We start from the raw sequence: 27,942 nt of genomic DNA, 5'->3' as shown, positions 1-27,942 counted from the left end.
CACGGTCTAAGTTTAGAGAGAATTTCATTAGCTATGTATACTTACTAATTAACAGAGAAAACATGGATCCCTGATAAAGATCCCCAATTTTCGGATTTTCAAAAAATAACCCAAAATCCACATTTTTCCATGACTGAAATGAAATGCCACTAATATATAGATACGTGTATAGTAGTGTTTCATTTTAATCATGGGAAAATGTGGATTTTGGGTTACTTTTTTAAATATGAAAATTGAGGATTTTTTTTTCAGAGAAAACCAGGATCCCTGCTAATTAACATGTAAAATAATATCCTGAATCAAGTATGGTGCCCTAAATGAGGCTTAGATAAGGATGGGGTTTTACGGGGCAAAACACTTCTTGGGCCACCACAGGCTTCATGTTGATGCCAGGGGACTGTCCCAAGGAAGCCTGAGTGCAGTCTTGCCCAGCCCAAAGCACGGTTCGGCTGTGCCAGGCTGCTAACTGATAGCCCCTCCCCACTCCGTGCCCACTGTACTAAATATATGGACTTGAATGAGGAATCGGCTTTTGGATTTGGGATTATGGCTGGAAATCCATTTTTGGCCACCCCACACCATACCTCTGTGCCACCGAGACACTCTTCCAAACATCCCTGCCCAGCCCAAAGCATGATTTGTGTATGCCAGGCTGTCAGCTGACAGATTCCCCTGGCCACTGTACTAAGTAAAAGGGCTCAAATAAGGAGCTCACTTTTGGGATGGGGTTATGGCTGGAAATCCTTTTTGGGCTGCCTTGCACACCATGCTTCACCATGTTGGAGATCCTTAACCAGAGTCATGCCTGGCCCAACATGTGGCTTTGCTATGCCAGGCTACCAACTGATAGCCCCGCATTTCCACTGTACTAAGTATATAAGCTGGGATAAGGAACTGGCTTTTGGGCTGGGATTACAGACACAAATCCTTTTTGAGCCCCCCCGACACATACCTCTGTCACGGGGGGACTCTCTCAGACATCCCTGACCAGGGTCTTGTTTGGCCTAAAGCATGATTTGTGCATGCCACACTGCCAATTGACAACAGCCCCCCTGCCCCCTGTGCCACCAGGGGACTCCCCTGATTGTCTCTGATGAGCAGGGATCCTGGTTTTCTCTGATTTAAAAAAAAACAACCCCAATTTTGGTTAAAAAAAGTAAACCCAAATCCACATTTTTCCATGATTTAAGTGACATACCATTAATATATACAGGGTCTCCATGAAGTCCTTGTGCATTTTTAAACTTTAATAATTTAGCTTATGCACAAGGACTTCACGAAGACCCTGTATTTATGGACCACTAATATATATATATATATATATATATATATATATATATATATATATAAAAAAAAATGGTATTTCACTTAAATCACAGAAAAATGTGGATTTGGGTTTATATATATATGGACCAGCCCACACCATGCCTCTGTGTCACCGCAGGACTCTCCTGGACATCCCTGACCAGAGTCTTGCCTGACCCAAAGCGCAGTTTGTGCATGCCAGGCATCTACCTAACAACCCTCCATGACCACTATACTAAGTAAATGGGTTTGAATAAGGAACTGGCTTTTGGGCTGGGATTACAGCTAGAAATCCTTGGGCCACCCCACACCATGCCTCTGTGGCACTGGGGGACTCTCGGAAATCTCTGGCCATGGTCTTGCCTGGCCCAAAGTGTGGTTTGTGCATGCCAGGCTGGCAATTGATGGCTCCCCATGCCCACTGTACTAAGTATATTGGCTCGAATAAGGAACTGGCTTTTGGACTTGGGTTTATGGCTGGAAATCCTTTTTCAGCCACCCCACACCATGCCTCTGTGGAATCTCTCCCGGAGATTCCTGACTAGAGTCTTGCCCAGCTCAATGCAAGGTTTGGTTGTGATAGGCTGCCAAATGATAGCCCCCATGCCCACTGTATTAAGTATATGGGCTAGAATAAGGAACTTGATTTTGGGCTGGGATGATGGGTAGAAATACATTTTGGGCCACCTCGCTCTGTACCACCAGGGTCTCTCCCAGGGCCAGATTTTTCCAGATCTGTACACCTGGGGGACATCATTCATCACTAACTGTGGTGTCCTGCCTGATAAAAACATCTTTCAATTATATCTGGGTAGTGTGGTGCGTTTTTGGTTGGCAATTAGGAAAACAAATGGTAAAGCAGGGAAGGGGGAGAGAAGCGGGGGGTAAAAAAGCCAAAGGTGAGTAAGGGGAGACTCTATAGTGGTGGTAATTCAAGGTAGAAAAGAGGCTGTCTGTGAAGAAGGAAAAGGGTGGAAATTAGGAAGACAAAGGGTAGAAAAGGAGAGAAGAGGGAGGAAAAAGAAAAGTATAAAAGGTCAGGTAAAACCTTTTATACTTTTCCCCCTCGTGCCTTTTCTCCTTTATTCACCTCCTCCTCCTTTCCCTGTTTTACCTTTTGTTTTCCTTATTTCTACATAATTACATTCTTACTGACATCCTGTCACACTCTTAGCTTCTCTTATTCTTTGTAGTCTCAGAGCATCAGATACTTCCTATGTTTGAAGAAGGGTGTGATTAAATTAAGTAAATTGAAATAAAACCATATACATACCTTTATATAAAATTACCAAACCATGCCTTCTCAAATGACACTTGCTGGCTTTTCAGAGATAGTAGTATCCTGTTCCCTTGCCCCCTAAATCTCTTTTTTGTATCTTGCATTTAGGTCTTCTGTATTTAAGTAGGTAATATGGTGCTAGTTAAAACATGTCACCAGTCCTGTTAGTTCAACAGAAAATATGAGGCGTGCAAATTTATCAGAGTTCACTAGAACAAAGGTTTTGTCATTGTAGGTACAAAGTAGTTGCCGTAACACACATTAGTGAGCATTTTGAATATTTCCACAAACTTGGTTGAACTGAGAGCTGGCATTACTATGATAGACTTTCAGAATTAGAAAAGGTAGGATGTGGAGATACACCAACAACTGAAGAAGAGTTCTCCGAAGCTCTTCAGAAGGAAAGTGTACCAAGCCATGTTGCTGCTGTATGAATGTCTTAGCAACAATAAGGACATCTGCAAGGATACACATGGATACTTAAATGCTTACCAAAGTCTCACTCAGGGAATTAAGAACATTGTACTGGTGCTAATGCAGGTCAGGTCGTGTTTGCCTGCTACCATAAGCTACTGTAGAAGGTACTACCCATGATTGTTAATGCCAAGTGCTGGATGGTGGTTAAATAACCTGGCAACCTTTAGGGTGCCAATGGCCTTGTGCAGAAGAGCACCTTAGAGGGAGATATTAGACTTATCTCTCGTGCAGTAAACGCTTCCAAAACATTGTGGCACCAAAATCCACTCCATTGTAGGGTTGACTGGGCTCTTTAACCCAGGTCGGTGTGGCTGTAGGTCAAACCCAGGTTGGTGTTTGATGAAAAACACAGGTGTGGGCAAAAGGAAAAGATTCCAGACACTCCCTGGATGTTTTCAATTAACTCTTCAGATTAAAAGCGCTCCTGAATAAAGTGCTCTGTAGGGGGTCTACATGATACTATGATCTGAGACTTCAAGAGGCTGATGAAGATGTTGAAGTGTGGGCCTGAGGACCCAACCCTGGGGGATCCCACTGCCCACATCCCTCCAGGTCGAAAATAACCCATCCCCCACTACTCTCTGGGTGCAACCCTCCAGCCAATTGGTGACCCATCTGACTATGTAGGCATCAACACCACAATCTCCTAATTTTTTAATGAGGATGGGGTGAGAGACAGTGTTGAAGGCCTTCCTAAAGTCCAGAAAGACTGTCCACCGCGACACCTGCGTCCAAGGATCTTGTGACCTGGTCATAGAAAGCCACTAGGTTGGTCTGATAGGACCTGCCTTTGCTGTTCAGAGCCCCCCGATAGCACGGGGGGCTATTAGTTGGCAGCCCGGCAGGGCCCAATTGGGCCTTGGGCCAGGCAAGGCTCTGGTCAGAGTTCTTCAGGAGAGTCCCGTGGAGGCTCAGAGGTATGGTGTGAGGTGGCCCAAAAAGGATTTCCAGCCATAATCCCAGCCCCCAAACCAGTTCCTTATTCCAGCCTGTATATTTAGTACTGTGGGCATGGGGAGGCTGTCAGTTAGCAGCCTGGCACAGCCAAACTGTGCTTTGGGCTGGGCAGGACAGCGCTCAGGGCTCTTAGGGAGAGTCCCCTGGTGGCATTGACCTGGAGTCTGGGGTATTTTGCCCCATAATCCTATTCTAATTAATAAGTATTTTGCCCCCCAATCCCATCCTAATCTAATCCGCACTGAGGGCTCTCTACTTCATGCAGGACATTATTTTAGATAATAATTAGTAAACATACATAGCTGATGAAATTTTCTCTCTTTGGAATGTGTAATTCATGAATAACAAGCTTTTATTGGGGATCAATTAGCTTTGAAAAAGGAACTGGGAATAAGGAACCAAGGGGCAGCCCTATGAGATACCTTTGTGCCAGCAGAGGATTTATTTCTTCAGGTGTCCGTAAGAAGCCCTTTCCATTGGGGCTAACAGAAGCACTTGCCCCAACACCCTTGAGCAGTTACTCCTGGGATAGAGGTGCATCTTTTATTAGGCTACCTAGATAGTTGCAAACACATTTCTTTGCTTTTTTAATTCCCCTTTTTGGAGCTATCTAGGTGGTCTAATAAAAGCTGGCACCTCTACCCCAATAGTTGTGTCTGCCCACGTCTTTAGAGCAACACTGCTATAACCAACATCCCTGAGCCGTTACAACCGTATCCAAAAGCCGGTGCCCCATGCCTCAGGATCTGTGTGTGCCTGAGGGCCTGTCCAGGACGGCGTGGGGGTTTGTGGGCTGCTGCTTTCGGTAGTCAACCGCCCCCCGCCCCCGGAGACTTAGACAATTTTGTGCATGGAATAAAATGTTTTCTACTCTGTGGTTCCCCTCGGTGTTGGGAAGGGCCCCGCTCTCGTGGCTGCCTTGGCCCAAATCCTCCTCAGCAGAGAGAGGTCGGGTGCCCTCAGCATGGTCAACCCCTCACCCACGTGCCCCGGGCTGAGGGGCAAGAGCGCGCAACGCCCCACTAACCGGAGACCTGGTGGGTGGAGAATGAGGCGGGCAGACAGCAGCGGGCCGCGCGCATGCTCAGAGCACGCAGGGAAAAGGGAGGGGTTCGGCCTCGGGACTACACTTCCCAGTGGGCAGCGTGGAGCCGCCGGGCCTGCGCAAGCGCAGTGACCCCTCGGCGGATGGGATCCTACAGGACAGGGGCGGGGCCCTGAGGGCGGAGCTCCCAGCTTCTCTGCAGGGCTGGCGCCCGCATGGGGCCTAACTGGCTGTTGTGGAGACGGGGAGCCTTGGGCGCTGCCTGGGGTGAGTGAGACTTGGCTCTTCAGGGCTGTGCATTGGGTCCCAGGCACCGTCCGGGGTGGGGGTGGGGATAGGGATAGGCATAGGGGTGGACATAGTGGGTAGAGGTGAGGATACAGGAGGAGTGGGGATGGAGGGGGTTGGAGTGTATTTTCCTATTCGATTATAACCCTGGGAAGATCTTGAGTCATCCCTGACTGATTCCCAGTAGCCCCCAGTAATCTGGCGTCGCTCTCCTTCCTCCCCAGCATAAGCTTTTTATGCCTTCTTCCTGTTACGAACAGACATGTTTGTCATCAGAGCATCAGACCTGCCATTGCTTGGTCAGACTGCAGCTCCGTCTTGCCCAGTGTCAGTGCCACAGTGAGTGGATGCTGCAAGGGAGAGTGAGCTGGGTCTGACCAGGGTTTTTTTTTTCCACTCTTCCTCTCTCACTTGCAGTCTCTAGCATTTAAGGTCTACGCAGTTTTGATCTGGAGGCCGTGCCCTTAGCTCCCTCATCAATAGCAAACATCCATGTTCATAAGCAGGATTTTTCTGACCGTGAAGTAAATATATTCCGTCATTTCCCAGAGATTCAGTCTCTGAAAAGAAAAAAAGAAAAAAATTAAGGAAGAGCGATGGGAGTCCAAGGACTTTGGAAACTGCTGGAGTGTGCGGGAAGACCTATAAACCCAGAAACACTGGAAGGAAAGATTCTTGCTGTTGGTATCCTTAAAGCCCAGTGTTGATGTACTTAGCTTGTAAAGAGCAATATTTTAAGCAGTTCATTTGATTTGCTGTTGTTTTCTATTTAATATTAAATCATGACAGATGTATGTATTTTTTTGACAGGCGACTGTATACGCATACAGACATATATTTTTGTTTTGTATGGAGACCCAAAATACATTTGTATATGTGCATATATACCTCTCTTTCCCCCTCCCCCCAATGATTGTCATCAAGGTCCAATAGATTTTACCTCTCATCTGGTAAACTTTCGTGACAGTCTTGTCAGCCTCTATTAAATGCACTCCAGATTTCTGTTTTTAGGAGTTAAAATGCATATTGAATCAGATCAAGAGTCATTTATTGTTACTGATGCATTTCTCTTGTTACAAGATGTGGGTTTATCTGTCCTGTTCTGAAAAGAGGAAAATGTGCCCTCATTTGAGTCCAGCAAAATAATTCAAAGCAGGCATGATACTGCTCTCATCTTGGCTTACTGAAATTTTCTGAGTAGAAAAACTAACTGGCAAAGGGTGCTTTAACAAGCTTGTTCTGTAAATTTTGCAGAGTTAAATGTTTCAGTTATGTGAGAGAGAATACATCCTGCACATCTGGGTGCAGAAATCCAGGGCATGGATCCTGCGTGTTGGGGGGAGATGAGTGACAGCTGCATTACCCTTGCACTGCTGCTGCCACCACCATTTGTCCTACTGCTGGGTCCAGATCTAGACTGAAAGGCTCCTTGAGGTCTGGATATGGCCCATAAGGAGTTCTGCAGTCTGGATCCAGTTTGGAGCATGCCGGTAAGTTAGACATTCCTGCTACAAAGCATAATTGTTGACCTTTTCAAAATTGGGCCAAAAGGTAACAGTTTTGTTTATGGCAGAAGTTGCATAGAGCAGGAATCTGGACTGAGAAATAATAAGAATATTGGCAAAGCTGCAGAAAATGAGGATGTGTTTTTTCAGAATAAAAACTCTAGTCAGCATTCTAAGCATTTTATTTTTAGTGTGTGTATGTCACTGGAGCTAATTAATAATCCTATAGTTACCTTGGTGGATTACTAGTTATAAATGAAGGTACCGTGGGATAATGACAACTGTCTGTTCTTGGTTTTTAGATATGAGACTTCTCATGTCACAGATCCCTCACATAAATGACAGCTGGTAGGATTCTGTGTTACATAAATGCATTGATATAGGCAATGCTGAAACTTGCTTGGACTAAAACAGGCATATAAATAGAAAATTAATTCAAAGTTCCTTGTTAACTTGGATGAAAGCTGTTAGACTCCATTTATTTGCAAGAACAATAGGAGTGGTAATTTTGGCTGCATTGGCCTTCATTGCTGCTACTTGGCGTGGGCGATGGTAAGAATTTCTTTCCTTCCCAGCTTTACAGATCCTTGGATAATCTGGCATTCACATAAATCTAGTTATTTGATCTTGGAGCAGTAGACAAGATTTAGATCTAAATAAATCAATAGCATAGAGTGGTCAACATCAATTAAATGAGCCTGTAAGATGGCACTTTTATTTTTCTTAACCATCCTTTCAGATATTAGTATTTGGTTGAACCAAGCAGTAAAAGGATCCAGGGATCGTCATGGGAATCCCATACAAAATGCTCACCTTCTCATTTTGTTCCATCGACTTTGCAAAATGTTGTTTTTTCGAATTCGTCCTGTCTTTGTTTTTGATGGAGAAGCACCACTACTGAAGAGGCAAACCTTGGTTTGTACTTTTTAAAATAGTTTTATGTCATATTTGTAAAATATATGTTTATACTGAAAAACAGGATGGAAATTTGTTATAAGAAATTTTCAAGAGAAGGTGCCCACTTCTGCACTAAATTAAGTTCTCTCCTTTAGTTATGCTCAATCTCTGGCCTGTGGGGCTGTCATCCAGCCTGCAGGGCCCCCAATGTGTCTGGATGTTTGGCAGCAGAGAAGTCTTTTGCAGCCCAAGGGAAGGACCTTTGGGAGTCTGTAGGGTCTGTATTGCTTTCTTGGCAGACTGAACATGCGGGAGAGGAGAAAAGTTTAGCAGCTTCTGAATTCTAAGGGGGAATTTTGCCTTCATAAAGGCTGCAGATTTATGTTGTGTAACTATACATGAATAATTTAGCTTCTAGCATTTATGAAAGCATGATATGAAACATGTGTCCATTAATACAAGAAAATGAAACTATTTAAAAGGAAATATGTCTTCCATGCCACTTTTGTTTACAGAATAATTCATTGGAGGAGTATCTTCAGTTAACAAGGAACATGATTTTAATGAAACATAGTGGTTCTCATTTATATGGTTCTCACTTGCAGGCTAAACGAAGACAAAGAAAGGATATAGCAGTCAGTGATTCGAAGAAAACTGCAGACAAGCTCTTGAAAACTTTTCTGAAAAGACAAGCTATCAAAACTGCTTTAACAGGCAAAAGGCAAGAGCAGAAATAGTTCCCCGCCCCCTGTTATTTCTTCATGGCTTGTAAGGTTTTGTTTAGGCATTAATCATGGCTTAAACTTTTTCTTAAGCAATGAAGCATTGCCGAGTATTACACAAGTTCGAAGAGAAGAAATTGATGATATGTATGCACTACCTTCTTTACCAGAAGAAGAAAAAAATAGGTAAGCTAACTCTTAAGTTTAGCTCTGTTTAGTATAGTAAAGTAAAACCCACTATTCAAAGATTTTGAAATCTTTTTAAAGTTGTAAGTGTGTCTGCTTTAATTTAATGCTCATAAAAAAGGTTGGGGCTAATAAACTGAAGAATTCAGTCTCCAGTGTTATCTATGGGAGGGTAACTGATATAGGTAGTATAGGAAAGCTTATTTTTCAATTTGCCTCCACTTGGTTTGAAGTGACTTCTTTTGATGGAAGGGCTGGTTCAATCTCTATGCCTATCCAATTTTCGGCTCCTTCTTTTTTAAGATGACTAGCAGAAGTGAGGTGTTCTTTATGTGGCTAAATTTTGCTTTAGATATTTTCTTAAGGGGTAGTATGAAGCCCCTGTTAGATCGTTGTTTTAGGTTGCAATTGACCTGGTTCTTATTTGACTGAAAGAGATCTCATTTTCTCTGTTATGATGATCGCAATCTTATTCTGTTCCAGTCCTTTTTTTTATTATTGGCTTCAACTGAGATAACATCTTAAATGTTTCTGTTTGCAAGCAAACTGTAGGGTAAGGCTCCTCTGCTTCTCCTCAAATTGAATTTGTCCCTGTGGAGGAAAAACAATACCCCTTCCTTATTTGTCATTTTCTTTCTTTCCTTCTGTAATTTTAGCTCGGAGGAGGAAGGTGAAAAAGAGTGGGAAGAAAGAATGAGTCAAAAACAAATATTGCAGGTAATTACATTTTAATTGCTTTGTACTTGTGAAAATGTTCAAAGTGAGTGAGATCTGTCCCACTTAATTTACTAGTACCCAAATATCATTGTCTGTCCAAAGAAGGAATGATTAAAACTTTGCATTTTGAATTTTTGCTAATCAGAAAATGTTGAAATACATATTATATTAGTGGAGAGCTACAGACTGTGCGCCCAGATTTTGTTTCACGATCTTTAAAAAAAGGTAATGTTATACAACCTGGAAGAAACTTAAATATTTGTATTTTTGCAGTTGGTCTTTCAGCAAATAAATTACATGAAGATACTGGAATCCTCCCAGTCTTAATTTCAAATATTTTCACTTGATTGTTTTCCTTTAGTTTTAATTTCCTTTCTCCCATAAGCAGATGTTGCCTATCTGACTTTCAAATCGCTTTTAAAATTCATCCCTTCAAACAATTCCTCTTTCCTTTCCCTCTTTGAATAATTTTCATACCCTTCCATTCTCCCTGTATGTTGTATATGCTAGTCTAGACTTTCAAGCACTTTAGGACAGAGTGGTTGTGTCTGCACATGTTTAATGAGGACTAGCCTATTTTATTGTGCATTAAAGCGGCACATAAAAAAGTGCTGTTACGCTGATTTGTAGTAAAATAGGCTACTGTGCATTAAACATCACCTAAAAATGATGTGCGTTTGCTACTGTGCAGCCTAACGCACATTTATTTAGTACCTTACATTGGAGGTATTAAATTTAATACACATGTAGATGTTTCCAGTGTGGGGTTTACCTATGTTCTTGTACATGCAGCTGTACTTATGTGCTCAGTGTATGTAGTGTAGTTTCATGTGGGTGTAGGTTTCCATTTTCAGGATTCGAATTGTGGGCACTTTTACACATGCTCCAATGCATTCTGATTAGAACATGTGAGAGCAAAGTTGATGAAATGTTAAATGAACTGTTCTAATCATAACGCTCCAGCATGCTGCAGCATCTCATGTATTTAGCATCCCCGCATTTAAAATGGCAGCGGGGGTGCTTTAACTTAAAGCTTGTCGATTGAGCTTTAGTTGAAGCCCCCTTTTTTTTAAATGTGGGACTCTGCATGTCAAAAAGGCAATGGGAGCACTTTAGTTAAAGTTCTATTGAATGAGCTTTAGTTAGCATACCCCACTGCCTTTCTGAAATGCAGGATACTGAATACACAAGATGCTGTGGGAGTCTTTTAATTAGAGCAGCTCCCAAGAACTGCTCTAATTAAAATGCCTCCCTCCCTGAAGCACATGTATAGGTGCCATGTATGTCCAAAGTAGTTAATGTTGTTTCAACATAAATGTTTTCATAATCTTAATATTCATAGAAACTTCACAGAACTTCAGTAGTTTCACATAATTAACTTGCAGTAACAGCACAATTTTTTTTTTAAACAATTGGCTATGACTGTCTCTTATAGCTCTAATATTATGCGACCTTTGAAAGAGTTAGAAACATTGTGGCAATAAAATATTTCCAGGACTGGGAAACTATTTCAACTAGTTTCCTTAGACTTGTGAAGAAAAAAGACAAGAATGATTTTTATTTTTAAAGTAAATGTTTTTTTATATAGACTACAACATATTCAATAGCTATGCTTTTAATTGATCATATATAAACTTATGTTGAAACACTTACATTTTTTATTTTTCACAAACAGATCCCATGCTTCCTTTCATCTCCTTTCTTGTATACGAAACAATAGAATACAAACAAAAAAAGAATTGCTTCATGTCAGCAAAGTGTATTAGTGAATGCAATTTTTAAAAGTTTTCTTCCATCCAATAACCAAAGATAACAGTGCTAATCAGATCATCCTTTTTAGTAAGACATACTAAATAGTCTCCCAGAATCCAAAAGAAGAAAAGAGATTTTCCTGAAAACATGAAAATCAGAATCACTGTACATGAAAGATTGTTTTTTGGAATATATGCCAAATCTATGTTGTTTTGTTACAGAAATCTTGACTCATAAATTTTCCCTCTATATCTGTGTTATCAAATAATTTCAGTATTTGCCTTTGTCAGGCTAAAAGTCTTTATTAGAATACTATCAAGAAGACTCCCATTCTAGTATAATTTGATATCTATGATAACAATTGGGCTTTATGTTAACTTTTGCTTTGATAGACCTAACTACTGTATGTGTCACTGCGTTTGGTTTTGAATAACAAACTGTATATGTGCGTTGTCATGGTGAAATGAGTATTTGTGTCTTGTAATTTTACTTCTAATAGGAAGAATTCTTCGCAAATCCTCATTCTGTAGATATTGAATCGGAAGACTTCAGCAGCCTGCCACCAGAAGTAAAACATGAAATTTTAACTGACATGAAGGAGTTTACAAAGCGAAGAAGAACGCTATTTGAAGCAATGCCCGAGGTAAAAGTTTAATTTTTATACTCCATTGGGATAGAAACTAGCCATTAGTTGAGCAATGCATTAGTATCTTATATAAAGTATTCCTTATTTAAATCTGCTCCCTGTTATTTCAGAGTCACCCTTTAACTTCTAAAATTGTAGAGCCAAGACAGTTTTGCAAGAATAGACAGATTTTATTGTGGTTTATGCATCATTACCAGGGTTATCTGATAAATTACTATTTTTAGAAACTTCTTACTGGCAAAGATAGAGCACTGGTTAACTTCCATGCTTCTAGGTTGCCTGCAGAGCTGGCAGTTTGGAAACTACCTCCATATTCATAAAGCAAGTGAACATGATGCATAAGTTGAGACACAAACAATATTGAACCCTGTGGCTGCATCCAAATGAGAGGGAGCTGTGCTGAGTTTTTTTTGTTTGTTTGTTTGGGTTTTTTTAACCCCTGGATACCCACGGGTCAAAAAAACCCGTGCAAAAAGAAAAGCAGAGCGGAGGCAACATGCACTGCTCAGAACTGGAGCCTGGCCAGCTGGAACTGGAGCCTGGCCAGCTGGAGCTGCCCTACAGCTGCTGGCCAGGCTCTGAGCAGAAGGATCACTGCTGCTGCAGCCCCAGGAGGCTCCCAGGGCCCCATGTAAGGCTGCTGGGGCTAGCCCAGTGCTGGCCCCAGCCTCCCCTTCCCCACCTGGGGTAACCTGCTGCGCTTCAGAGCACGCATGACATAGGCGTTCCCCAGAGACAACTAGTAGCGGCACAAGGTGCTCTGCTGCTAGTTGTCCCCAGGGAACCAAATGTCCACACTCATCTGGATGTGGCCTATAGGGCCATTGTTAGAATCCAGTTTCGGAGTCCAGGATTATTTTAAAACACAATAGGTGTTGTGTTACAAGGCAACTTAGGTTGAAACTTGCAGCACTGTCTGCCATAATAGGCAACTGCTTGAAATAACCCACTTTTTCTTTCATATTTGCTTTTGAGCTTGGGACCATCTTTTGGCAAATGTGTTTGTTTGTTTTTTTTTCTTTCTGATCATGTGAGAGCTCCCTCAGTGCATTTGAGCAATGTTCTAAACCTTTCTTGTCAAATAACATTTGTCAGTTTTATATTGAATTAAATTAACACAAGAATATCATTATTAGTTGGGTGTGCTGCAGTCAGCAGCAAGATGTGCCAGAAAGTAATGAAAAACAAAACAGTATTTTGCAACTCTGTCCCAGAATGCAGTAAACACGCTCGCTTGAAAATGGATTGGTTGCATTGTATTTACATTTAGCTCATTTAATTTTTAATCTTATTTGCTTTAGGAGTCCACTGACTTCTCACAGTACCAACTTAGAGGCTTGCTCAAAAAAAACAGCCTCAATCGGCACATAGAACATGTGGAAAAAGAGATGAGTCAGCAGCACTCAGGTGAAATCCAAACCCAATATGAAAATGAAGGGGGCTTTGTGAAAGAAGTGGAAACTAAGAGAGTAGTCTCTGAAGATACATCTCACTACATCCTCATCAAAGGTTTTACAATGTTAATTCACTTCTTGAAACCTCTGTGTAAGAAATTCTGTCTTTGTGATGTTTTTATTGCTGCTTGGGCTGTGGAAAAATTTCAAGCATATGAGATTAGAGCTTGTTCCTCAGGAATGTATACTTAATACTTTATGTAGAATAAGCTGTAACGGTCACCATTAATTGCATCAAAATAGGATTATATAAGACTGGCTTGTTGACATTAGCTTACTATTTTTAATTTCCTTTATTATTTTTTTTAAAAGGTTATCTATGAAACTATAGCAGTCTTTGTTTTCATTTTCAGGTATTCAAACAAAAGAAGATACTAGTAAAGACTTGGAAACTCCTTCTGGGCATTCTTCATGTACTAAATCTAATAAAATATTTAAAGAAATGCAAACTGATGTAAAGCCATCTTCATCTGAGAAGTTAGAGAAGGAGAGCAATGCAGTCGCAGCACCACCTTCTCCACGAACTTTGTTTGCAATCCAGGCAGCTATGCTAGAAAGCAGTTCAGAAGAGGAGCCAGAGGATGAAAATAAAAGGCAGCTAAATTTGTCCCAAACCTATCTCTGTTCTAAAACAGATGAAGGCAGTATATCACCAAGGACACTCCAAGCTATTCAGAAAGCTCTGAGCGATGGTGGTGGTGGTGATGATGATGCAAGAACAGTTATTCCCACTAGTGGTGATGGAGCACAGATGGAAAGGTCAGAGGTGAAGGAATGTCTTATTAGTAGTTCAGATGAGGAAGATGAGATTTCTAAAGTAAAGGAAGGGAGTGAACCGCTACCTTTGTCTACAGTTCATTCAGCAAATACAGTAATTCTGCCAGGTGATGAAGTAGACCAAAGAAATCATGGGTTAGAAAAGAATCAGATTGCAGCCAAAGGCATGAGCACAACTGATGTTAAAAATGACTCCTTGAAAAGTATTAGAATAAATGAAAAAAAAGAAATGGAACACGCTTCAAAAATGGATGCAAGCTCCTTGCAAAATGAGAGTGTGAACCTTTGCATACAGAAAACAGTAGGTTTCCAAATACAGACTATGTCAGTAGCTACAGCTAATTTGGAAACTATAGACATTTCCAAAAGTGGGGAATCTGAAGATTTACACAAGATGATTCCACAAGCAGAGAAGAATCTATCTGAGGTACAGCATGAACTGAAACTTATCCCAGAGGTATCAAGTTCAAAGGAGGAAAAAGATGAAGGGAAATTGCAACCTGAAGACAGTGATTCTGATGGTATGTGTTGTTTAAATACTAGTTTTGGCATAGTGGTCAAGGTTCCAGTCAGAATTAGGGCCCCACTATGTTAAGTACTGAACAGGTATGTAAGAAAATAAAGTCCCTGCCCTGAAAAGGTTATGATCTTTTAGTAGAAATGAACACATTTTAAAATATCTGTTAGATAATGCCTTGCGATTATTTATTTAAAAAAAAAATTCATAGCTATCATAGACATTAGGGCTGGAAGGGACCTCGGAAGATCATCAAGTCCAGCCCCCCGCCCAAAGGGCAGGAAGTCATCTGGGGTCATAGGATCCCAGCAACATAAGCATCCAATTTACTCTTGAAGCTGTTCAATGTAGGTGCTTGAACCACCTCCAATGGCAGGCTATTCCAGACCTTGGGGGCTCAGACAGTAAAGAAATTCTTCCTTATGTCCAGCCTGAAATGGTCTTGCAGTAGTTTATAACCGTTCGACCTCGTCATCCCTTGGGGCGCTTTGGTGAACAAACGTTCCCCCAGGTTTTGCTAATATTACTTGGATAATAGTAAATGTGTAGCCTCTTGTAAACAGGAAAACCCTGTTTTTGTGTGCCAGGCTATTTTTACATGGGAATTTTATATGTTAATTTTAGGGAGGAAAAAATATTTACTCGCTAATTTGAAGTGAGAGGTATTGATTCAGTTATTTCTTATCTAACTCATTTTTCTTAAGAATGGCTGTCAGTCTCTCAGTAGTGGGCATTTCGTAGGTTCTTTTCCAGTTTGTCTAGATCCTGCTTTAAAAAAATTAGGAAAACTGTATATTGGTGAGCAGCCACTTAGTTGTTTTCACCCCGTGAGTCACAGTGCTTCTGAGAGTGACACCATGGGCTCACCTATCTGCTGCACCTGGATCCCACCCTGCAGGGGTGAGAGAATTATGTGACAGGAGAGCAAAGGAGTATAAGCTCAGCTACTCTGGAATATGGGTTTTAGGTGGAATCTGGAAGGCAGTTGTTGCTCCTTCATACGTAACACGCTGAGGTTTAATGGCAAGTGTATGGCTCGTCTTGGAGTTACTTTTCTTTTTGTACATGCTGAACTAGTCAGATGTAACTAATGAATTGCTCCCTTTCTCTCATGTAAGTGAAGGGGGAAATATGCTTCTATTTTTCTTTCCCCTAAAGTAAATCTTGTAAATTCATAATATGATCAGATACTTTAGATCTTTCTTTATGGTAGGGATATTTTAGTTAACACTTATTTTTGAGCTGTCTTATTTTTTCTACATAATAATAGATTTCAAACTGCCATTTTTTGTGCTAATTTTTCTCCTCTGTGTGCTGCTATTACATAATGGCACAATATCATTGCCCAACTGACAAAACACAGCTTCATATATGAAGTAATGAATAGTTTCTTCTGCATTTGAATCAACTTCAGTAAACCACCCCAGAGATGCTAGCAGGTATGAGGGTTTAAGACTGATGTTATCACATGAATCAGAATCTGCTGCTCTCACTGTGATTTCATTATATCTGGACTATAAAGATATATCTTAAGGGTTTCTGATGGAATTATTTAATCAGAGCTTGTCTATCCTGAATTCATTTAATGTCATCCCAGAAGGGAACTGAAGGGGAAAACCTGTATATGTGTGTGTGTGAACACATACACGTACTCATGGATACACATTCCCTCCCTACTTTCTCATTCCCCTATTCCAAAATAATCAAAAACTGCTTTAATGTAAAGGCTGGTTAATGTTATATATGCCCTCCTAATAGCTTCAGATTTCCTGAAACAGCACAGATTTTTATTTAGTTTAATAGCTGTACTACTTCTATCACCATTAAACCTGAAGACTCTCTACTAAATGGAGAGAAATAAACACATTCGTCCACAATTCAAAACAACAATATTAAAAATTGAACACTGAATTGAATGGGCAAAAAGACCAATACAGATACTTCAAAGAGAAATTTTCAGTTGATCTATGTAAGCATTCAAGCTTTTATAAAATTCATTGCTGTCAGCTTAAGCTAGTTCTGACAGATCATGTTTAATTCTGCATGCATAGGACATAACGTTCTTGGAAGGGAGGCAAAAAGTAAATGTACTTGCAGAAACCATGAGAAAATACTGCTAGAGAAAAACCTGAACCCTGTCTAATGTGGTAAGGCTGCTTAGTAGCACTCTGGAGCATAGATCTGGATTTGAGGGAAATAAAAAACAAACGTACCTCTAGAATTTGTGTGCGTGTCATGGAGTCCTGCCCTCCTCTCTGTGAGGAAGAAATTAAACTTCTTTTTTTTTCTTTTGCAGACAGCTTTATTGAAGTGGACAGTGAAAGTAGTAAAGATGCTGAATGTCATGGTGCTACATTAAGAACCCTGCATGCTTCTATTGAATATAATGAGAAGCTAGCTGATGAACCAGCTTCTGTACAAGAGGACAGCAACGAAGAAGATGGTGCCACGGAGAATGTCCAGAAAAACTCTGAAGAAGTACAGTTGTCTATTTCTCAGGATCCCGAAACTAAAAGAGATGGGGAAGATGCAGCGGATGAGTGGCAAAATATTAGTTTGGTAAGGATTCTTTTGTTGAGTTGTATTGAATAAGTAATAAAGTAAGCTTCAGGAAATGTTTTTTCTGTAGGAAACTACTGAATGGAAACTTCAGCAGATCTGTTGTGCACCACTATATGTATTACTGGCTTCCATTTTTTTATTCGTTTGTCTTTTTGAAAGCTACATAAATATTGGGCCTGATTTTTCTTTGAAAAATACTCTATTTTGAAAAATCAGGCCTAATATATTACGTAGCTTTCAAATACAGCAGCTATAATTGCAGGTGAAATCAATGTGAAAAGCACTACTCACAAGCCTGTTCACATTTTTATGATTTATTTCACTAAGGAGCAATGAAAACCTACAAGCATGTGTGAGTTATTGGAGCAGAGGCTCCTAGGGTAATTATACCTGAAAGAATTATGTACACTTAGGCATTTAAGGCACTCTAGCAGTGGCATGTCCCAACTTTTATTTCATTGTATTATGCAGGAAGAATTAGAGGTCCTGGAAAACAACCTTTCTGTTGAACAAAACATGCTTCAGGCTGAAAAACAACAGCAGGAGCGCATTGCTGCTACCGTAACAGGACAGATGTTCTTGGAAAGTCAGGTAATGTTTGTTGAAGGCACTGGTACATTTAGAAAAAATATTCACTTCTTGTACTGCTTGGAAGGTCAAACATTGTCAGGTATTTTTCATAAAGTTTTTATGAAAAACATTTTATGTAATTATAGGTCACTGTTTCATTCAGCCTACTTGGTAGAATACTGAAAGAGGAACACTTTTATCTGAGATTCAAAATGCATGAAAATTAGGGGTGCACCGATTAAAGATGTTTTTTGGCTGATACTGGTAGCTAATTATTAACCAACGATATCAGCCAGTGCCAATCCGATAACTGATTTATTAACATAAATTGACCTTTTTTTTTTTTTTGTGCACTTCAGCAGCCTCCTGCGTCACATGTATCAGCGTCCTGGCACTTTAAAATGGCAGCGGGGCACTTGAACGAAAGCTTGTTGAATCAGCCTAAGTTCAAGCACTGCCACCACCATTTTTAAGCATGGGGATGCTTTTAAGTGGAGCAGAGCTGAATGGGGTGAGGGCGGATGTGGGCTGCCCACTGTGGGCTTGGCGCTCTCCATTCTGCTGCCTTTGCCCTGGGTGCCCCACATTGGCCATGCACCCCCTGCCCACCTGGGCAGGCAGACGGTATGCAGCTGGTACGGGATTCCTGAGGGAAAGGCAGGAGAGTAGAGAGCCCCAAGCCCACAATGGGCAGTCTGCATCTGCTCTGCACACAAATGTTGGGGGGCACATACCTCCCCACACCTTCCCAGGGGGTGCACACAGTGGTGGGGAGCTGCTTCCCCCTCTGTTCCCCCATACCTCCTGGATGATCCGCCCGTGGTGCTGTCCTATTTCCTGCCCCAGCCCTGGGTCCCATGCACTGCCCTGATTGGGCAGCACTCCTAGTCCCTGCCCCACTCCCTCCCTCATCGTGGGGGCCTCGATGGACACCCCTCGCACACCCCTTCTGTCCCTTATGCCCCTTTCCCTCCATAAACTTACCTGGAGGGAGCTGCTCTCTACACTGTCTAGCTGCATTCCTGGCCATGTCCATGCATGCAGCTACACACACGTGGTGCCTCCTCTGTCTCACTCCCAGCAGCCCCAAATAGGACCCCTTGCAGGCTAAAATGTTGCCTGCCTGCAAGAGGAAACCCAGCTTTCCTGAAGGAACCCAGGCATCTGGAGGCCCTGGCCCCACAGGGGGAGGGAACCTAGGTATCCAGGGCCCTGGCCAGAAGGCATAATTATCAGTAAACATTATCAGCTACAGTGGTCCAAAAATGCTGATAGCCGATTAATGTCATTTCCACTTCTATCAGTACCGATCCGATAGGCAACTGATACATAGATGCACCGTGAATTAAAATGAAAATCCTTTATACAATGAAGCAACTGCAGGTTGTGTCTAGTGCTATTTGAATTGATAAATTTTAAACACACTATACTGTTGAAGTGTACTGTTTTTTTGAAAAAAGCAAGAAGTGATTAGCTGAAGTTTAAAACATAGTAATTGCCCTTACATTTACCATACAAGATTTACAAGCTCTCTGTTCATTTTTATTTTAAAGAAATTATGATCATGTGAAGTCTTGCTGGTAGCTGATATGATTTGATTTTTGTTTTGCTTTTGAAGTATTAGCACTAGGCCTTGCTTACTACAGACTTAGACTTTGCCCATGTTTTATGGATATGTGGACCTGAGCATGTAGAAATCAAAATTCTCAAAATTATCACTTAAATGGTCATAATGAAAATGAAGTTTTGTAATACATATATTAATACTTTTTTCCAAATGCAAAGCAGGACGAGTTAAGCTGTCCTTTCAAGTTGAAGTATTAACACCTTTCTTACCTTTAGGAACTTCTTCGTCTGTTTGGAATTCCTTACATAGAAGCTCCAATGGAGGCAGAGGCCCAGTGTGCTGTTTTGGACCTTACCGACCAAACTTCTGGAACAATCACCGATGACAGTGATATTTGGCTGTTTGGGGCACGTCATGTTTATAAAAATTTCTTCAGTCAAAACAAGTATGTAGAATATTATCAGTATGTGGACTTTCAAAATCAACTAGGTAAGACCAAGTATTTGTGTGCTGGATACATTTGTTTCAATAGATAGCTTGGATCTGTTAAACTGTTACAATTATGACTTTTCTGGAAAGAGTTCAGAAGCACATGTAGTTTATTCAGTGTTGAGTCTAGTGGTAAATAATCTCTTTGAATTTAGAGCATTTTTTTTGTGTCTTCAGCAAGGGGAGTGACCTAATTATGATAGTAATCCTGGCTACGTGTATGAAATACATGGCTGAGATCTGGTAAAGGTCAATATAACTTTTTGTGAGAAAACAAAAAGGACTGTGGGTGCATCCAGATGAATATGGCTTGGTGGTATGTGGTGCTGCAAACACATTTGTAGCGCCATATATCACACAGTCAGGTGCTCTCTGCACTGCAAGGGCTCACTGCCTGTGTGTGTGCTGCTCCGCTTTTTTTCCCCCACTGCTCCGTTTTTGGGGGAGTTATTTTATATCCAGGAGTCAAAAAAACCCAAAACCTGTGTAGGGCAAAAAAAAAAAAAAAAGAGCAGCACATGCACAGGCAGCGCGTGCTACTGAAAAGCAGAGTCAAGCTGCCTGGAGCCATGCTGTGGCTGCCAGCCAGGCTCTGCCCGTCAGGATCGCTGCTGTTGCAGCCCCAGGAGGCCCCCAGGTAAGGCTGCTGGGGCCAGCACAGTGCTCGTCCCTGCCTCACCTACCGCCCCCGGGGTAACTTACCATGCACCAACGTGTGCATGGCATGGACATTCCTTAGGGAGCTAAATGTCCACGCTTGTCTGGATGCAGCCTATATGTCCTTTTAATTCAGTTTGTTTAAACCTGTGCAAGTAGTGGTTTATATTGAACATATGGACAAGTGTTCTGTTATGAGGGAATTTAGTGGGTTAACTCACTTTGTAGAAAGGTCTTTCATTACTAATTAAACAGGGATAAGTGTGTGGGTTTTTTTGTCTGTTTGTTTTTTTAATTGCTGATGTAGGAGCAATGATTGAAAAAAAAATTATTGTTTTAACTAAAAGATGGTTAGTTGCAGCAGATAGCTAAATTTATTAAATATTTCACCTTGGTGTCACTTATTGTATTAGACCTGGGTATCAAACATTGGCCTGCAGGCTATGGGTCTTCTGGTGGGGGTAGGGTGAGTGAATGCAGTGGTAAACCCCCTTGCTGCCAAAGCTGTTGTGCTGATGAGCCCAGCACTTGTTGGGACAGGGGTATGATGCCACTGCCACTCTTGCCACTGACTGAGATGGGCTGTATGCCCCGCAAGAAGCCTCATGGCCCACATCCAGCCTACAGGGCCAAATGAGTTTGATGTTCCCGTATTAAAGGATTTCTGCTTAATTCCAACTTTTGCTCAGTCTTTATTTGGGCAAAATTCCTGCTGCGGAGAGTTTAGAAACTTGCTTTAACAAAGACAAGATTTAGGCTTTGAAATGGGTTGAATGCATCTGTTAAGCTAATTTCATAATCATTTTATATACAGAACTTGAATGCAGTTGCTGATATTTGGATCACCAGTAATGTGTTTGCACTGTTCAAGTGTATGGTAGAGCAGGTGGTGACCTCGACTCAGTGTTCCTTGCAAGCTTATTCTTTTCCCTGTTGTTCAGTTAATGTGCTCTTGTTGTCTGTGGGAAACTAAAACTTACATTCAGAGTGTAATATCTGGTTTATACAATCTGTCCTACAGGGTTAGATCGAAGCAGGCTAATTAATTTGGCCTACCTGCTTGGAAGTGATTACACTGAAGGGATCCCAAGTGTTGGCTGTGTAACAGCAATGGAGATTTTAAATGAATTTCCTGGGCATGGAATGGAGCCTCTCTTAAAATTCACGTATGATGTCTTTTTGTCTTACTTTCTATAATACTGATGATTATACTTTGCATTAACATGTGTAATCCTTCTTGTGAGGGGGTGCAGGTTTATGGCAGTGATAGCTCACTGTCCCCAAAGCTACCTTGATTTAACAAGAGGCTACAAACAAGTTGGATTTATTTACACCCATAGTCATTGGAACCACAAGCTGTAAACCAGTATGGAAACCTGATAACAGAATTACCCCTTTCAATAGCACAGTTTAAAACCCAAACTCCAAACAGTGTAAAAAGGACCCTTTGGGGTGAGAATCTTTACTTTGTGCACAGCCCAAGCTGTCCTAGATGCCACAAAGACTTCTACCACACAAGGGCTTCCACAGTCACGTTGACCACACTAACTTTTGTAGCCTTTTCAGTGCTACTCAGGCTCTGTTCTGTAGCACTTTTCACTTTCTCTCTGTGTTGGGGTCTCCTTGTGGGGAAGTCAGTCTTTCTCCCAGCTGCAGTCAGACCAGGCTCCTCCACAATCTCCCCGGGGCCTCATTCAGTGGTGTTTGGAACATATTGGAGAGTGAGGTCTGCTCCCTACTCAAGCCACACTGGCTTCTGGCAAAATAACCTCCACACTGTAGCTCCTCTTTCCCACTTTCCTTTCTGCTAGCCCTCAAAGAAGCCTGGGGGCTGTAGTTCAACCTGTTATCCCCATAGTTCATCCCAGCATCCTGGATCTGGTTTTCCTGGGCTTGGAGTGACCCCCACCCTTTTCTGCTTAATCCTTGCAATCCAGGGGTAGGAGCTGTACATATAAAGAAAGATGTGAATATAGGTAAGCAGGACAAATTACTAAAAAAAAATATGATTACATGTTACAAATATGATCTCTAGTTCAAATCACAAGTAAGATGATATTGTTATGTAACAGTAAAATACCTTTTTTTTTCCCAAATATAAATAAAACTGCTTCAAGAGTTCATTTCAGATCTGGACTCCGAATGAAACCAATTGTGTCCCCCTGAGTTTAAAAAAAGCGTGTGATAACTTGTTAGTAGAGGAAGGAGACTGAAGAATAGGGAATAGACTGCCTGAAAGAGAGACGGACAGACTAGGGAAGGACAAGTAAATTTGAACCTGGGAAGACTGATTAGATGGATGTGTGAAGAGGAGTCAGTAGCCACTAAGACCCATTCTATTTCAGAGGCTAAAATAGAATTCCTGAATCTCTGCATTTTTGTCAGCTGTTGCTTCAAAATCTACTGGTGAAGGGTGGTTCTTCTTCCTTTCTAGGCCCTATTTAATGTAGATACAATAGCTTGTTGCTGCTATCAGTCACTCATAAGTTCAAGAGTTAAAGGTCTGTGTTATGGATGTAAGTTTTCTGTTCTTGCCGATGACTGTGTCAGGTGGTCAGTGTGGATCCACATAGTAGAATTTCTGTATTCATATTTTTCTTTTAAAAAATCTGCTTTAAAAGAACATTAGGTTATCAATCGGGTCAGGCTCTCAAAAGTTAGACAAAGCTAGACTTAAGGTTGACTATGCAGCCTTAATTGTGACCCTGTTGTGCAGACATATCAATATACAGTCATTAATAACATAAGCATGTGCTGTTTTTTCTATACAGCCCCTGCCTCTCTCAGTCCTTAGGATGGGTTGTGCTTTGGGAATGAATCAGGGTTACATAGTGAAGCACTCTATAGACTGCATGCTGTTTTGTTGCTGAATTTGGAATACGTGCAGTGAATGAAGCAGGGAACTACAGGGAGAGAAGATAGTCTTTTACTTTAGGCAGCTGAGCGTTGTCCAAGTGAATTGAATTCTGTTCCTCTCCATTTCACATAGTTCCAGTGGGATACTGAACAAGTAATTGAAAACAAAATATTCATAGTCTGTCCATCATTTCCTAGGTGCTCATTTTGAAGTCATTTGAGTCACACTTGCAGAATTATCAGGCATCTGCAACTGAAGCTGTAGGGAGCTGTATATGGAACATTTTTGTAGCATTGAACGTGCAAAGTACTCTGAAAAATCAGATCTTAAATGTACCAGCTTGGGCATTCAAAATTAACTGACACTTTTGACAATCTTAATTTAAATCTCTCTGTGCATCAATTCGTCAACTAAGTTCTTCAGCTATAAAACAGGGATGATTAAGCCTTCCTGCCTTTCCAAGCATTGTTAGAGTAAGCTTGTTAGTATTATAAAAAAGTGTTATATTAAAACCTATCAAGAAATTGTATTGCAGGTTTTGGATGGTGTGCAACTAATTGCAAGGGGCCACACATTGAATGATGACTTACATAGCAAGAAACGTTGAGTAGTTCTTCATTCACTCAGCACCATCCATCTTGCTTGCTCAGTGAAGACGGGGTTCTGTTCAAGTAACTGATGCTCAAATAATTGAAATTTTTAAGCATATGCACAAAGGGCTTGGCTTAATAGTATTCAGGCAGCTTTAATTTGGACATTAACTAATTTTTGAATGCTTGATTTTTGTAATCTTAATTTTCTATATGTAACATATGTACATTTATGATTAGATTGCATTTTCAGCTGTTCATATTATATATGTAATTTTCCTTCTAACTTTTAGAAGTCTTCTGGTATGAGGGCAGGGACCAGCATTTCCTTCAAAGCATTTGCACTGAATGGTTTAACCCATCGGTGATATGCAGAGGTGTTACTAGAAGGAAGGAAATTAGTAAGTAGGATGACTTCCACATTTTCTAATAAATTTATTTATAAATCCATAGTAAATTATGCTAGAGCCAAATTTATAAAAACTTATGGAGGTCTGCTTAGAAGTGGTCAAACCTCAAGTAACTGTAACCATGACTTATTAATTAGAGAGTAGGGAGAGGAGTCAGATTTTGCTTCAAAAGTCGTTCAAGAATCTTTTGCATGCAGAACACTCTTCCTAAGCCACCCTGTTAAGCCATTACCCTTCCATATAGTTAAAATTCTTAAACCATTTCTGTTATTGTGCTATTTCTGTTATGGTGTCAGGAATCTGGTTGAATATATTTGTCTGAATCAGTTCATGACCAAAGACTGCCTTGACCCACTTGTGGCATGCTGCTGTCTTTTTGTCCTCTGTTATATCATGCCACCTTTATTTGTCTGGAAATCGGTAGTGTCCAGGGTGTTCTTGGCAGAAACAAACTGAAATGAGCTTGATTACTCTTGGCATTCTAATTGCATTTTAAATAAACTTGAATATCTCTCTCCTCCTATACTTTCAGTGAGTGGTGGACTGAAGCTCAGAAGAATAAGAAAATAAGACCCAATCCACATGATACCAAAGTAAAGAAAAAATTGCGGCAGCTGCAGCTTTTTTCTGGCTTCCCAAATCCAGCAGTCGCAGAAGCTTATTGGAAACCTGTGGTGGATGAAAGAAAAGGATCATTTATCTGGGGAAGGCCTGATGTAGAAGAAATCAGAGAATATCTTTTAACTGTCACCTCTGACAAACTGTGAGAAAGTTGGTTTGATTTTAAAAAAACAAAAACAAAAACCAAAACATGTGAGACTAGTTAGCAAAGTCAGTAACAGAGAATCAAATTTGCCTTTGTCTCATTTGTGTGAGGTGGGACCTTCCAGCCTGTGAAATTTACTTGTGGAGGTGATGTGAAAAGGATTTTACCTCCCAGCTGAAAAGTGGAAGCATCAGTGATGCATTCAGTATTTACTTAGCATCCCTTGCAGTAGTAGGCAGATTATAGCTAATTTTCTGTCTTAAAAAAGTGAAGCCTTTGATTTATGTACATACAAATATTAGGTTTTTGATGGTTTGTATGTTTTATAACAATATTGTGTACATAACCAGAGAACTTTTCATTAGCTTGAGATACTCAGTATGCTCAGTAATAGAAAAAAAACCTGTTCTGAAGACATTTTGGATAATATTGCAAATAGCTAAGTAGGACATGGATCCATCAGCCTTTAATATTAATCTTTATGCTTACAGCACAAAATCTTTTTGGTAGCTATTTTCCCAGTGCTTTGTTACACAAGGAAGTTTCATTTTGTATGTTTAGTTTTTGTAAGAAATGTTACCATTTTTTTGTTGAACCTTAACTGCCTGCACATTCTGCCTGAATCATTTTGGCTGGACTAGAACAAAGACAGATGAAGTCTTGTTGCCTGTAATAAAACAGCTAAACTCGGAACAGGTAATCCATATTAGTGGTGCATTTTACTTTGCTTTAGCTAGTTGAAAGTGGCAGTATTTTAAAAATAGCCAATAAAGCTTTACCCAAAAGTGCATTATTTGCCAGCCTCTGGGTCAAATTCTGCTAATGCATCTCCTGCATTCCATAAGAACCATGAGTTTTTATGATTTGTAAGTCAGCAGAAAAAATAGTCCATTTTTATATTGTTACAGTTAATAGTAGATACAAGTCACAGCTTAAAATAAAGAGCGCTTATGGTGCCATCTCTTGGCTATTATTTTATGTTGTTTATATTGTACAGTTTCTGTGAAATGTGGGGCATCTAGTATAATTTTAAGGCTGTAAAATAGTAAATAATATTTAAGAATCTATTTCTTTTGTTTCAGTTCACAAGTTCAGGGTTCTGTTTGACCACCTACGATTAGCTTTGCTGTTTTTAAATCTAATCTTACGTGAATGATTTTCATAAATTGCCCAAATATTTTTTGGCTGATTGATGCTGTATTCCCTATACAAAATGTGTGTGTTTTACATACATGTGTCATCTGTTTCAGGAGGATAGCAGATACATTCATGGATCTCAGATGTACTGATCACTTTTAAATCTGTATAGACATTCTTAATGATTTGTAATTGTAATTCTCATAAGAAATAATGCAGTTAACCCTTAAAATACAGAAGTGCGAATTAAAGTAACTTGATCAAGTGGTAACATTTTTGTCCTGGTTTTGTACAAATGAAAAGCACAATTCAGGAAAGGAATCTTATTGCATTAATACCTTTTCATTTGAAATTGTGTTCTTGAAAATATGTGAGAACTCTACTTGTATTAAATAATTGTTAATATCATTCAATGTATTGTCATAAGAATGAACACAGTGGGCGCATCTATATGAGATGTTTACTATGTAGTTGTCTAATTAGCCCTGCAGTAAAATCTCAGCATCTACACATGTGGCCCTCTTAGGCCACAGTAAACTAATAGATACCACTGTAGATTAGTACTTGTAAACACAAGATTATCCTGCGGCAACATTATTTAGTGTGCTGTACCACATATGTAGATACTGACGGAACTGGCTGGGGCATGAGTGTACTTCACTGAGGGAGCTGCCTGCCCTCACTGGAGCACCTTCATGCCCCAGTCAGCCCCTCCGCAGCATGTTGAACCAGGTCAGAGCAGCTCAAGGCTGGCAGGCTGGATTGCTGGGCCTCTTATCAGCCAGGGGCTGCTCTGACCCAGCTCAATGTGCTGCGGTCCCAGGTGCATATGTAAATGCGGCACCTGGGAACAATAAAATCCAGCGCAATCTGCATCAGAGTTTATTCGGTCATATTAATAACACGTGTAAACACACCCAGTATTTATAAAATGTAAAGGGAATTTAGAGTCCTTTCCCATTTACGTTTTTTAGACTATACTGTGATAGTTCTTACTCTTCGGAATCTTACTACTTGTGATTAATATTTTATTTGATTATGCAGTAATTTCAGCAGGAGTAAAAAAGTATCTATTCTAGTTGTTTATATAATGCCTATCACTGAAGAGTTCAAACTTTATCTTTTTAATTGTTTTGTTTTCTTGTAGACTCAACTTCGAATTGATTCATTCTTCAGGCTAGCACAACATGAAAAAAGGGCTATTAAGAGCCAGAGACTTCGTAGAGCTGTGACTTGTATGCAAAGAAAGGAAAAAGAAGAGGAGGAGGAGGAAGTTCAAAAGGCTACTGCTGTTATGGAAGGAAAGCTGAAACAACCTGAGAAAAGAAAAGAAAATATGCCTATACAATGCACAAATGATCAAGGTACCACAGTACAAAGCAAAAATGGAAAAAGGAAAAAAGTTTCAAAATCCAAGGAGGAGAATTTCTATGGAGGTGGTTTCGTTGGGAATGTACAACTCTCAGAATCATCCAGTGGGTCTTCAGTGGAGGAATTAGACAATAAGGTTGTAAGTAAGAGCAAAAGAAAGAAAACTGGTAAGGAGTCAAACGTAAAGAAAACTGCTGCAAAACCAGAGCGTAGTAAAGAGGAAGAGAACAGTAGTTCAAGTGGTGAAGATGGAAAAGAAAAAGACATAGTCATGGTGACTGCCAAATCTGTGTTTGAAGACAAAAAAAGAAAATCGCAGTGTATGAGAGGAAGAAAAAAGACCAAGTACTAACCACGTATATGTTGTTTTATGATCATGTCTGACTTCAAATATCTAATGAATTTTCTTCTGGAAAAAATAAACCTAAATTATCTTCTGTTA

General features: G+C 40.5%; 1 protein-coding gene across 3 annotated transcripts; it reads left to right on the top strand.

Annotated features, from left to right (window-relative positions):
- Positions 1–5,222: 5,222 nt before the first annotated feature.
- Positions 5,223–27,942, top strand: ERCC5 (ERCC excision repair 5, endonuclease). Of its 3 annotated transcripts, none has more exons than XM_059721096.1 (16): positions 5,223–5,330; positions 5,901–6,035; positions 7,596–7,771; positions 8,359–8,474; positions 8,569–8,661; positions 9,318–9,378; positions 11,630–11,773; positions 13,078–13,321; positions 13,584–14,528; positions 16,821–17,083; positions 17,558–17,677; positions 19,499–19,712; positions 21,391–21,535; positions 24,759–24,961; positions 25,606–25,688; positions 27,277–27,942. In XM_059721096.1, the coding sequence occupies exons 2-16, from the start codon at positions 5,948–5,950 to the stop codon at positions 27,850–27,852; spliced, it is 3,471 nt and encodes a 1,156-aa protein (XP_059577079.1). In that variant the 5' UTR covers positions 5,223–5,330; positions 5,901–5,947; the 3' UTR covers positions 27,853–27,942. The 3 variants fall into 3 exon arrangements, with proteins under 3 accessions (XP_059577079.1, XP_059577080.1, XP_059577078.1); XM_059721097.1 differs by having other exon boundaries at positions 5,225–5,330; positions 5,769–6,035; positions 13,078–13,285; XM_059721095.1 differs by having other exon boundaries at positions 5,225–5,330; positions 5,769–6,035.

This window comes from Alligator mississippiensis, chromosome 1 (assembly GCF_030867095.1).
Source record: "Alligator mississippiensis isolate rAllMis1 chromosome 1, rAllMis1, whole genome shotgun sequence".
NCBI classification, from domain to species: domain Eukaryota; kingdom Metazoa; phylum Chordata; order Crocodylia; family Alligatoridae; genus Alligator; species Alligator mississippiensis.
This window is presented reverse-complemented; position numbering and strand designations above follow the sequence as displayed.

Coding starts and splice junctions, on each gene's coding strand:
- ERCC5 (XM_059721096.1), top strand. CDS start 5,948: ATGGGAGTCCAAGGACTTTGGAAACTGCTGGAGTGTGCGGGAAGACCT. Junction 11,774..13,077: donor TATTTGAAGCAATGCCCGAG/GTAAAAGTTTAA, acceptor TATTTGCTTTAG/GAGTCCACTGACTTCTCACA. Junction 14,529..16,820: donor TGAAGACAGTGATTCTGATG/GTATGTGTTGTT, acceptor TTTCTTTTGCAG/ACAGCTTTATTGAAGTGGAC.